The sequence below is a fragment of the Gasterosteus aculeatus genome, chromosome 8 (assembly GCF_964276395.1).
Source record: "Gasterosteus aculeatus chromosome 8, fGasAcu3.hap1.1, whole genome shotgun sequence".
Lineage (NCBI taxonomy): Eukaryota > Metazoa > Chordata > Actinopteri > Perciformes > Gasterosteidae > Gasterosteus > Gasterosteus aculeatus.
Window position 1 is genome coordinate 4,673,752 of NC_135695.1, and position 11,867 is coordinate 4,685,618.

An 11,867-nucleotide genomic window follows, 5' to 3' on the forward strand; every position below is an offset into this window, starting at 1 on the left:
ATAGAATCTCACCGTCGGGGAGAGAAAGAGAGAAATGATTTTTTTGTCTTTTGAGCATTGTACTCATTACAATGGCCCGGAGGAACTGTGAGCCGTGCAATCATATGCTCTAGTTAAGCTAAACAAGGGCAAGGTATTCCCACGTGAAGGGCAGATGAGAATAAGTAAGTGGGAATGCAGACAAAGGAGGACGGTTTAGTGCTACTTGGCCCCGGCATCTTACTCACATTATCCGGTCTGTCTCCACTTCTATCTCTTTCTTTGTCTCTATTTCTATCCCTCTCTCTCTCTCTCTCTCTCCACCTCTAGCTCTCTCTGCCTCGGCGTGCGTGAGACAAACCCCGCGGGGTCGGTGCAGCGAGCTCATTAAAGGCTTCATTCCACTTCCAGGATCGAGCGGGATTGCAATGTGGACATTGTTTATACACAAATGTTGCCCTGGGAATAATGTTTATTTCTATTACCGTCTTGGAGGGAGGGGGGGGGGAGGGGAAAAAGAGAGCGACAAATAAGATCGCGTGGCTTGTCTTGTCTGCACACATTGCTTTTCATGAAATAATGCCTCAAGTGCTTTTAAGAAGTGGCCTTTTCTTTTTTTCAAAACCACCTTTTCCCACCACGGTGTCAGACATCAGCCTTTCCTTCCCACACACACACACACACACACACACACACACACATGCGCGTTCTTTGCGCTGTAGTTTGTTTGAACCCCCCTTTTGCTCATTAGCGTGCAAACTACAAATGTCACTGCACGTGCCCCTCATGCGGCCCGGGGGGGAGAGAGAGAGAGAGTCCACCTCGGGCCGAGCGGCTTGCAGAGGTGTCGTCTTAAACGGCGGGGGGCCCCGGCGGTGCGTCCGGGAGGCAGGCGATGACGCGGCCCGGTGTTGCTACACACCCCGAGCTTTGTTTGGAAACACTGAGGCAGCTCGCTACTACGGAATGAGCCAATTGGAGCAGCTGAACCGTGCACCCTTTAGCCCAGCCAAGCGCAGAGCAAAGGAGGGGGGAGGCGGCGGGGGGAGATTCAGAGATCCAGGAAATGCCTGAGCAAGAAGCAGGGGGCCCGTCAGCCCTCAGACGGCCACATCGGGCCGCACATTGATCCCCTGCATGATATATCCATCCCTGGTAATTGCATTGCTGTTTAGAGAGGCGGTCGTTATTTCTGAAATATTGAAATAACAAATGGCGTCTCCTGGCAGATATTAAAAAGAGAGATGCCACAGATGAGTCAGAGGCGGGCGGCCGCCACGTCCCCCCTCCCCCCCCGGGCCACTTGCCCAGTCGCCTTGGCTGCAGAAAACCTGCAGTCATCACAAAATGGAGATATTTACTGCTCGCACTCTTGCATACGGGAGGATGAAGTGCCGGTGAGGAGGGGAGGGGGGGAGGGGGGGGTGAAATATGACTGTGTTTGTGTTTGGATGCGAGCACTGATTCCGTCAGCTTCAGAGGCAAAAAGGTCCTGCGTGGGGATTTATTTGTCACACGGTTGCAAGGTCGGCAACGCGAGGAATGGAGAAAAAAAGTAAATATGCACGGAATATTTTCTTAATTTGTCACGCTGGTTGAAATCTGGTAGCAGACGAGGGCTCAAACGCCCGTATGAAACGGCCGATGGTCGGGTTTGTTGTGTAACCATGTGGGTTTGTGTGTTTGGTGTCTGCAGAACACCCTGGAGAGCTGCACCATCTGCAGTAAGCCCATCATGGAGCGCATCCTGCGGGCCACGGGGAAAGCCTACCACCCCCACTGCTTCACCTGCGTGGTGTGCCACCGCAGCCTGGACGGCATCCCTTTCACCGTGGACGCCTCCAACCACATCCACTGCATCGAGGACTTCCACAAGTAGGTCAAAGATCAAAGTGAGCGTGTAATGACCACTGACAGGAACTGATGCTGCTCTGCTGCAATGGACACTCACGGCCACTTGATTAGGGACACCTTGCTAGTAAAGAGGTTGGACCTAAACAAGGTTCCTCCTATCTGGTGACGGGAGTTCAACTCATTGTCGTGTCCAAGAAACCAGTTTGAGATGATATGAGCTTTGTGACATCATCATGCTGGAAGTGGCCATCAGAAGATGGTACACTGTGGTCATAAAGGGATGGACATGGTCAGTAACAACACTCAGGTAGGCTGCAGCATTTAAATGATGCTCAATTGATACCAAGGGGCCCAAAGTGTGCCAAGAAAATAGCCCCCCCCCCCCCACCATCAGCCACCTTCTCCCCCCACCTACACCACCAGCAGATTGAAGCGTTGACACAAGGCCGGATGGATCCATGCATTCATGTTGTTTACTCCAACCATCTGAATGGCTCAGACCAGACCGTGTTTTGAATCTTCTACTGTCCCTTTGTGGTGAGCCTGTGTGAGCTGTAGGCCCAGTTTCCTGTTGTTAGCAGACAGGAGTGCCCCCCCCCCCCCCGGAGTGGTGGTCTGCTGCTGTAGCCCGTCTTCTTCAAGGTTCCTCGTGTTGCGCGTTCAGAGACGGTGTTCTTCATTCCTTAAGTTGTAACGAGTGGTTCTTTGAGTTCCTGCTGCCTTTCTATCATCTCCAACCGGTCTGTCCATTCTCCTCTGACCTCTCACACCGACAAGGCATTTTCGTCCACACACCTTTTTGGAGCATCGTCTATAAACCCTGGAGATGGTTGTGCGTGAGAATCCCAGTAGATCACCAGTCTGGCACCAACAACCACGTTCAGAGACACTTAAATCCCCTTTCTTCCCCGTTGTGATGATCGGCTTAGGTTGTCTTGACCTTGTCTACATGCCTAATTGCATTTAGATGCAGACATGTGATTGGCTGAACAGCAATTTGTGTTAACAAGCAATTGCACAGGTGCACCTAATGAAGTGGCCAGTGTATTTGTGTGAGGGACAGAGTGTATTTAAGCCTGAGCTTAGTCCTTCCTTCTGGGGGGAATGTTGTGGGCGATGTCACAAGCTCAATGACCGCATGTGAAGTGTCGGCAGACATAAATCTAATATTAACTTTCTGACATTGTGTCACACTCCACCGATTGCGTAATCGCCACCTTACCCGAAATGTCCCTCTGCTCAGTGACCAGAAGGGAAGCGGAAGTAAACAGCCGGGTTCTCGGCGTGAGCGCACAGCTTTTAGCCGCACCAGGCTTCTGTTTAATTCCACATGACAAGTGTGACCCGAACAGCCCTTTGTGTCGAGGAACGCGGAGGACCGGGGCCCGGAGCTTCCTCCCTGGCTGATACCGGGCAGGCCGCCGTTCCCCAAAAGCCGCTTCCCGTTTCCCAGGCGCTGGTTATTATCACAGATACCTGACGGGACCTGAAATCTTGTGGGTGCTTTTCACATCCTCTGCGTCCCCGTCGTTGGACAGACGCGTTGCTGCTCGAGGCATTTCCACGGTTGCTGATTTGAAAGTGTTACTGTGAGAGTTAGTTTTGATATCTGAAGTCCCACTATGTTTAGCTTTTTCCTCAAATACTATAACATATTTATATGAAATATTTCGAGGACGGGGACATTTTTAGTGCTTTTAGTGCCACCTCGACGGTCGAGTGAATAAATAATTAAAACAAAAGAAATAATGCACAAGCTGCACCTTTGCCTTTAATTCACTGTGTCATTAAGTGAGGGCAGTGTTGGTGAAGATCCCGACACAGTTTGAAAGATTGAACATCGGGGTCACATGACCAATCTGAGAAGTTATTATCTTGGAGCGAAGCAGACAAGAGAATGTTTTTTTCTTTGCCCTATTTTTCTCAATAAATCCTCCAAATCCTTAATTATAAGGATTTGCGGTTTTATTTTTATGAGGCATATGCTTTTGGCCAGAGGAGTCAAGACCTCTGAACACAGCATTTTATGAAAAGAAAAGGATTTCAAGCTGCGTCACAACACTTGCTGCTGTTCGGAGCTGATTTCTGTCCTTTGATTCTGTTCCGCAGGAAGTTTGCTCCGCGCTGCTGCGTGTGCTCTGAGCCCATAATGCCGGCGCCGGGCCAAGAGGAGACCGTCCGCATCGTGGCCCTGGACCGCGACTTCCACGTTCAGTGTTACCGCTGCGAGGTATGCTCTCCATGTGTTCATCTCCTCCGCTATGTTGCAGCCCGTATGGCACCAAGGCCCATCGCGCGCACACCCAGTCATCCTCTCTTTACCTGCGTGGAAATAGCTCTCCATCCCACCTCTGCAAAGTTCATAGACTTGCATAGTAACCCATCTGTCAGCCGCTCGCCGGCTGATAAAAGCGGCGCTGAGGAGCTGCGTGCGCGGGCCAGAAGGAGAGCGGTAACGTGTCAGGCTGTCACAGAGAAGACATAAAGGTCAAAGGAAAGCAAAGCAGATTAGTTCAGCTGAAGGGGGCTCAAGAAGAGAAGATACTTTGTCACCAGGGAGGCTTGAGTAGATGGAGTGTGTGTGTGTGTGTGTGTGTGTGTGTGTGTGTGTGTGTGTGATGAGAGTGTAACAAGACAAAAAAGCTATGTGTGTGTCTGTATTGTGTGTAATTGTTTGGTTGGGTGGCACAGTGTGGTGCAATCAGGGTTTTGCAGAGTGAAGCCTGGAGGAACTTCTGAATACGAGAGCTCTTCTTCAGGCGTCAGTGAGCAGTCAGAGTACCGTCCTCACTCGCGCAGCGTTTTGGCCTCTCATTATTCACAAGTGAGACTCAATCTACTTTGGGACTGAATGCGTTTCATGCTTCTACCTAAAAGGGCTGAAGTCGAGGAAAAAGCTTCATACGAGAGCTGAAATAAGAGAGTATGTAGAATACATACAGACACGTATGTCTAATGTGAACGCTAAAGTCAACCCTGTGACTCGGACCTGGTCCTGGACGTCTGTGGACTGAACAGTGTGTGTGTGTGTGTGTGTGTGTGTGTGTGTGTGTGTGTGTGTGTGTGTGTGTGTGTGTGTGTGTGTGTGTGTGTGTGTGTGTGTGTGTGTGTGTGTGTGTGTGTGTGTCTGCAGGACTGCGGCTCTCTGCTCTCCGAGGGGGACAACCAGGGCTGCTACCCTCTGGACGGACACGTGCTCTGCAAGAACTGTAACACCAACCGCATCCAGGACCTCACCGCCAAGGCCACCACGGACCTCTGAGCGCCCGCCGCGCCGTCACCTCCACTGTGATACCCTCCCCCCCCCCCCCCCCTCTCTGTCTCTGTCTCGCAAACATACCAATCCACAGACGCTTGCATTCCTCACTATATATATCTATATATAGATATTCACTTCCAGTAAGAAAAGTGTCACTTTCACTTACACGTATGTATTGACTCGGTACAAACACGGCTGAAGAGGCTGTTTGTTTTTCTCTGCTGTTTAAAGGAACATTTTGGGAAACACTCTCTTCCGACTGAGAGTTAGATGATACTACTTTTTATCTTGTTTAAGAAGAAGATATATCATTTTAAAATGAGTACATTGTTCTGATTATCAATGCGCTAAATATAAAGCTAAGATCAAAAGGTGGATAGCTTAGCTTAGCATAAAAACGTCATCCTGGCTTTGTTCAAAGTCTTTTTTTTATAAAAGTTGGCTTCTGGCAAAGAAATAGTAGGAATAGAAGTAAAAAGCAACATGTCACTTTTAAACTTTTAAAAGTTCTGTGACAAAGCTAGGCTAACGTTTACCAGTCTTTATGCTAAGCTAAAGTTCAGATGCTAAACTAAATATTGGTCTTCTCATCTAACTCTTTGTAAGAATGCAAATAATTGTTTTTCAAAATGCCTTAAATCACTCAATAATCCACCAGTTAACAGTTAACAGTTCCAACACACATCCCTCAGTATTATTATCTCAAATCACATCATCGTCAACCAACGTGTTCTTGTCATGTTTGTGCACATGCAAGCCCAATTGTTTGGGGTCCAAATGGAGTGTGACTCCACCAAAACATGTAACATGTTAAGCGCGCCTGCCCTGCTGGGTGTGTGTGTGTGTGTGTGTGTGTCTGCGTCAGTATTCAGTGTGGGTGAGGAGCTTCTTCCTTAGTGTTTCATTCACAGACGGTACTCTGATAGGAATAACAGTTCTAAACAGCACCAAAGAATTGCCTTTAAGCTGCCATACCTACTGCGTGCTGATCTGCATGCGCCTATATTAAACGTTCCATTCCATCGGTCGGGACCACAGGAAATCACAAAGTCTGATCCTCAGCAGGCAGCTGGTGAATGCAATTCCCTTTTTAGCAAAATGTTTCCTTTTGTACTTTCCTATGGAATTTGCTTCTATGCATACAATAGATAATGGCCTGAACATTATAACCACGGCTCCCCAGCCATCAGATACGGCTTAACGGTATTTCTGAGCACATAAACTCGTCCACGGTGACATAGCTTAGATTAATGACTGTAGTGTACGTCGACGGATTCGAGATGGCTATGCAATTTTTGATGTTGGTTGCATCGACACTTTATAAGAGGTTTCTAATGAAAAAGGAAATATTTGACCTGCACAGATTGGAGTCCTTATGGTGATCCTTTAATCAAAGACTCTGCTGTTGGTACTGTGTGACTTTGTGCGTCGCTGTGCTGATCATAATGAATTGTGACACTGATCTGTTATAATTACTGGGGGGGGATTTTAAGTCGAGTCTCTCAGAAAAATAACCTTTTTTTTATTTTTATTTGTTCCATCCCAGAATGACAGCCAGTTGACCAGCATTTGGTTTGGTTTACTAGTCACTGGAGCCATACGATGTTGAGTTAACGGTACCCTGTGTAGTTTCTGGCCACTAGTGACCATTGAGTTTTTTAGGATTGGGTCCCTGACGGAGAGGTGGGGATTCTCGTTGAATCTGATTGGCCAATAGGTTGCAAGCCAGCAGGGTCGTTAGTACCAGAACCGGCATCGCTAAAGGACCTTAAAATTCAGATGGGAGTGGAGCGTCTGTGTCCTAGAGCCCTGTGTCATAATCTGTCCATGGCTGTACGCTTCTATACAAGCCAGCAAATAAGGATGTAAACGTCGTGCATTTCAAAATATACAAAGAATGTTTTTTTTTTTTTTGTCTTTGCGATGACTTTACTGGGGTACACGCTTTGTAAATCACTGTGCTTCTAAGCCTGCTAACGGATTCTGACATACTTTCTACACAGAAGTAGTAAAGAATGTGTCTAAAGAAGTTTGTTTCATATTCCCTAAAAATGGAGTGAGCGCTGTGCACCGCTGCCCCTCCTCAAGGTTTCTGCTCATCGTGTCCTCAACAGTGTTTCCATCAATATTTTGAGCGCAGTTCGGTGGTCACATAGAAAAATCAACGCCAGGACTTTAACAACTCATTACCAAGTGCTCACTTATGCCAGGAACACATTCTACACTCATCTCCAGCTGTTTTTTTCGTTTTCGGCTAATATTCCTATTGCGTTGCTCTAAATAAGTCAAAATGTAGAGAGGCGAAAACACGTATTCCCCTGATTTGATCTCTAACAGAACATCACAGCGGCTACATGAGGAGACACTTAGATGATCTCATGGCTTCGTCGAACAGCTGACTCAGACATCCAGCTGATCGGCTGGTTGTCAGGTGACATTTTGTCATACATCTGTTTGGCGTGCGGCTCCCGTCGGCCTTCTGTGAGAGGCCAATGAAGGGCCTTCGTGATCAGACGTTGGAGGTACAGCGTGAAGATTTCAAAGCGACTGAGTAGTGTTGTGTTACGATGCTCCTCCAGCGCCCCTTCCGCCCGGCAACATCCGCCGTGCCATCGGGCATGACCATTGCACAGCCGAACCATGCAGGCGTTCTCATGCACGCAGTGACATGTTTGTGTGAAAGTACGCAGTAGTTATACAAATTGTCTTCCAATCAACCGGTTTACAACAAAACAATGCATTTGATATAATGTGTAACTCAGCCAATCAGGTGGATTGCATTAGGCGGGCTGAATTAGCAGCTAGCTTGGGAACAAAGTTGAGCGCCTGTTATGTTGCACGTTGCCAAAGAGGCTTAAAATAGGAATTTTATCACTTTATTTAATATGGAAAACCTTTGTTTTAACTATAGGCTTTTTTTTTTTTGATTTTAACATATTAAAATGTGTTATCGTATCGGCTTATTAGCACGTGTTTTCTCGCAGACGTACCCTGGCAGTCTCAGTGGAACCTTCACGTGCTGTGAAAGCAGAATCAAACTCTCCTGTTTTTCTTTTAAAGGGCGGTTTGTGAACTTATCTTCTGTGACAGCTCACGGGTCAGGAAAGCCGAAGCCACCAGTTAACAAAGAGCCGAATGATTTTATTCCTTTTCTGTTTTTATTTGTCCAGTGTATTTGTGTTGTTGTCTTGTCCCACCCGTGTTTGTAAAAGTGCCTTTAAACGAGCGGCATCCAATGGCCGTAGAAACACGGCGCCAATCCACGCGGTGGAGACCTCCATCTGCCTTCAGAGGCGTCGAGGCCTTCAGCCCGTTGTTGTTCTCCCTTTCTTCAATAAAAGCTTTGCAACAGCACCTCGTGTCTGTGTCTGTCTTTAATCTTTGCCGGTGTTTTGTTGAATTCCACGAGAATTTCGGATACGTCGCTGGCCAACGCGAGACCTCTGGCTCCTTGTCCAGGTAATGAGCTCTCGCTCTCTCGTGCCGATGTGCTCAAACATCTGTGATTCATTTCCTCCCGTCTCACCAGTCCCCCTTTAAGGGTCAATTATCATCACCTGCTTAGTAGGAGTAATGCTCCACTCGATGGTCTACACATCTAGAACACCAATACACTTTTTTTCTCCTGATGTAGCTTCTTTTCTCCAGATTGTCGCCTGATTGGGACCTTTCCATTCGTCGCCTTTTACTCGTCAGCAGCGTGTCGCGCGAGCGTCTCCATTCCTTCGCTGACCCATGTGCTTGAAAATGCGAGACGGCAAAACGGCAGCAGCCGGTGATGTAGCACAGATATTGGCGTGCAGCCGAGGCCGTAGCTGACAGTAAAGCGCAGAGTTATATCACCAGCCTATTGCTCCTCCGGCCTCCGGCGTGAGCGGCCAACTGCGGCCGCGTGTTCAACCCCCCTACTCTCCTCTTCCTCGTGCACTCAACACTTTTTGGAATGCCAGTAACGTGGAGATATCCTCCCTTTTTTTTTTTTTTTTTTTCTAAAACACGCTGGAGGCGGTACAGCGTGCGTGTGCGTGTGTGTGTGAGAGAGAGAGAGCAAGAAGCCCTCTGGGAGTTTAGCCGAGGACTTTGCTTTACTGCACATAAATCTGGTGTTTGCAAACAAATTGATGAGTGATGGGCCCTGCAGCCGACATCATGTACCCTCCAATTTCTTCTTCGGCGCAAAAAACCCCAGCACACGCTTCCATTTCAAATGAAGCCGTCACACGGTCAGATTTACATAACATTACAATGTGGGCCGACATCACAGCGCTCCCAGCTTAATGTTATTAGCTTTAAAGTGAATTCCCTCTACTGCATTTGCATCAAGAGCATTGATTTTTTTTTTTTTTTTGGTGCGTCCTTGAGTTGGCTAAAGGCGGTGATGTAATCACAGAGTCAGTGTTGCTCTCGGTAGAACTTAAGACACTGAGATGTAGACGTTGTACGAAGCGGTTATCAGGCCCCCTTTTTCTTTCCCCTTCTGGCCTTGAGCGTCCCAGAGAGTTCAAGCGTGGCAGCAATCTTCATGACATTCTGCTTGTAGATATTTTCCATGTGAACATTTGAATGGACTAAATCCGTTGCTACATTTTCTGCAAGTAGTTTAACGTGAAGACAACTGTTGTTGTCCCATCACAGACTGAGAAAATCTTATACCAACCGTCTTAACTCCAGATGGTTATTCCTTTTGAACATTTCAGTAAATACACTAGACCAATGTTTATTTGCAGTGAAACCTGTAATAAAATGGTGGAATCCTTTACAAAGGAAAGAAAAACAGGACGTTCATGTTAAAAGTGGGTGAATATTCCTTTTGAGTCATGTATTACTTTTGCATGATAACGTATAAATTAGCTGGACGGTCTTACTATTCGGTATAAATGTTACCAGTTTAGTACAGAATCAACCGGTCAACAAAATGCCGGCCATATTTTGAAGAGCAGGGTGCTTCTTTTTCCTTGGTAGTCCTTGACGGTGTAAGGGATGAACTGGACATCATGATGTTAGCATGCTGACTTTAGCATGTAGCACAAAGCGCCGCTGTGTCCTGTTACAGCTGCACCAGGCTGCTAGACTGCAGAAAACATCCGTGCGCTGCGTGTCCCACCACCCAATGGACCGCTGAGTGCGCTACCTTAAATGACTTCAGTGAACGTACCTTTTGCTCAGCTGAGCTGTCGCACACGGGTTCCTTGAAGTCCCAGAAAGTGTCAGCGAAGGGAGCGGCACACATGTGGTGCCCATTAGGAGCCTGTTCCACTCCACTGGTAGGAGATGTGCTTGCCAGTACAAAAGGAAAAACAACAACTCTCCCTTTCCTCCTCTCGGTTTTGAATGTGCCGACTAAATTTGAGGACACATTTTCTTGGCTTTCACTGTAGAATAATAACAGGAGGCTTCTCGCTTCCTGGACCGTTGCAGAAATGTGATCATCGTTTACAAAAGAATCAGCTGCAACTGTGGAGCCGCGTTGGGCCTGGTGACACACACTGCCGCTTATCACTGCGTTGCAATCTGCAGAGATTAATAAACGGTGGTAATTTAATATGGGAGTGTGTCTTGGGGTGGGGGGGGGGGGGGTGTAAACGTCTTTGGTTGAGCTGGGTGACACGCAGGGCGTCACAGTGCTCTTGCTAGTTACTGCAGTTCATTTGAGCCCAAAGCAACGCATCTTTCCAAAGTAATCCACCACAATACGACACATCAGCTTTCCACTCGGTCCAGAACATTTCCTTGAACGCTTTGCCAAAGGGCGTCCTCTCACAACCAAGATCAGTTCCTAATGGTTGCAGACATCAGTCCCCATGCTGTTGTATTGCTTTCTAGTGGAAAGAGTCCAGCGGAGCTCTTCTCCCTGTCTGATTACAGACATTTAGTGAATGTTGGAGCGCTTCTGTCTCTCTCTCTATTCCCACAGTCAGCTCTCTCAACCCACTGCTGGTTTTTGGGATTTCCTCTCCTCAGGCTTCCAGCCCTGGTGAGTGAGTCCATAGAGGCCATGTATTCACACAGTTAGGTAGAGCTGAACTGACTTCATCTCGCTGTGTAAACACAAAGCACACACGCAACGCACACCGCCGACCTTTGACTCCTCGCACCTCAGTTTGTGTTTTACACAGCACGAGGGGGATAATGCAGCGGGGTCCGGTTGCCCGTTGCCTCTCCCCTCATCCCACCCATCACTCACGCTTCGCGCCACAGTCTGACTGTCAGGTTCACACTGCACCCACGGCTGCTTTATATGCAGCACGGGGGAGGGGTTCAGATCCGGATAAACCCGCAGACTTTACTGACTTAGTGTAGGTGCGTCTCTCCAGCTCCACTGAAAGGTAAAGCAGTTCTCATGATTTAAGGCGCTCTTTGAGCTGTCACCCCTTGACCTAAGGGTAAGAGGCAGAGAGTCGTCCGTGGATTTAATGCAAAACCTTGTGTTTGGCTGTGAACTTTCATTCTCACACCAAAGCGGGCCGACTGATTAAGCCAGCCGAGGATATCGGTACGCGCGAAAACGGACACGGCTTTTTTTTTTTTTTTTTGTTATTCTGGCAGTTGGTGGGTTTGTTGAGTGCGTCCAATTAAACCTGAACCTCCTCAGATGACATGCGACAGGTGTAGAGACACGTGTTTCCGTACAGGAATCCGTTATAGGGATGCGTGACGTTTGGGGGTTCTCGACACCGAACGATTGTGCCTTTTTTATTAAAAAGAACACACTAACCTTTGGTGCTGTGGTTTGCCAGATGTTTCCCGAATCCGTCCACCTGCAACATCAACTCAT

The 11,867-nt window shown here is 47.8% G+C and overlaps 1 protein-coding gene across 6 annotated transcripts in view; it reads left to right on the top strand.

Annotated features, from left to right (window-relative positions):
- Positions 1–8,446, top strand: part of lpp (LIM domain containing preferred translocation partner in lipoma) — a 114,455-nt gene extending 106,009 nt beyond the window's left edge. For all 6 annotated transcript variants that reach the window (XM_040183556.2, XM_078107633.1, XM_078107634.1 and 3 more), the window contains 3 exons: positions 1,676–1,854; positions 3,943–4,063; positions 4,967–8,446. In XM_040183556.2, coding sequence (XP_040039490.2) covers positions 1,676–1,854; positions 3,943–4,063; positions 4,967–5,095 — 429 coding nt within the window. In that variant the 3' untranslated portion in view covers positions 5,096–8,446. The remainder of the gene's footprint in view (positions 1–1,675; positions 1,855–3,942; positions 4,064–4,966) is intronic.
- The last annotated feature ends 3,421 nt before the right edge of the window (positions 8,447–11,867 follow it).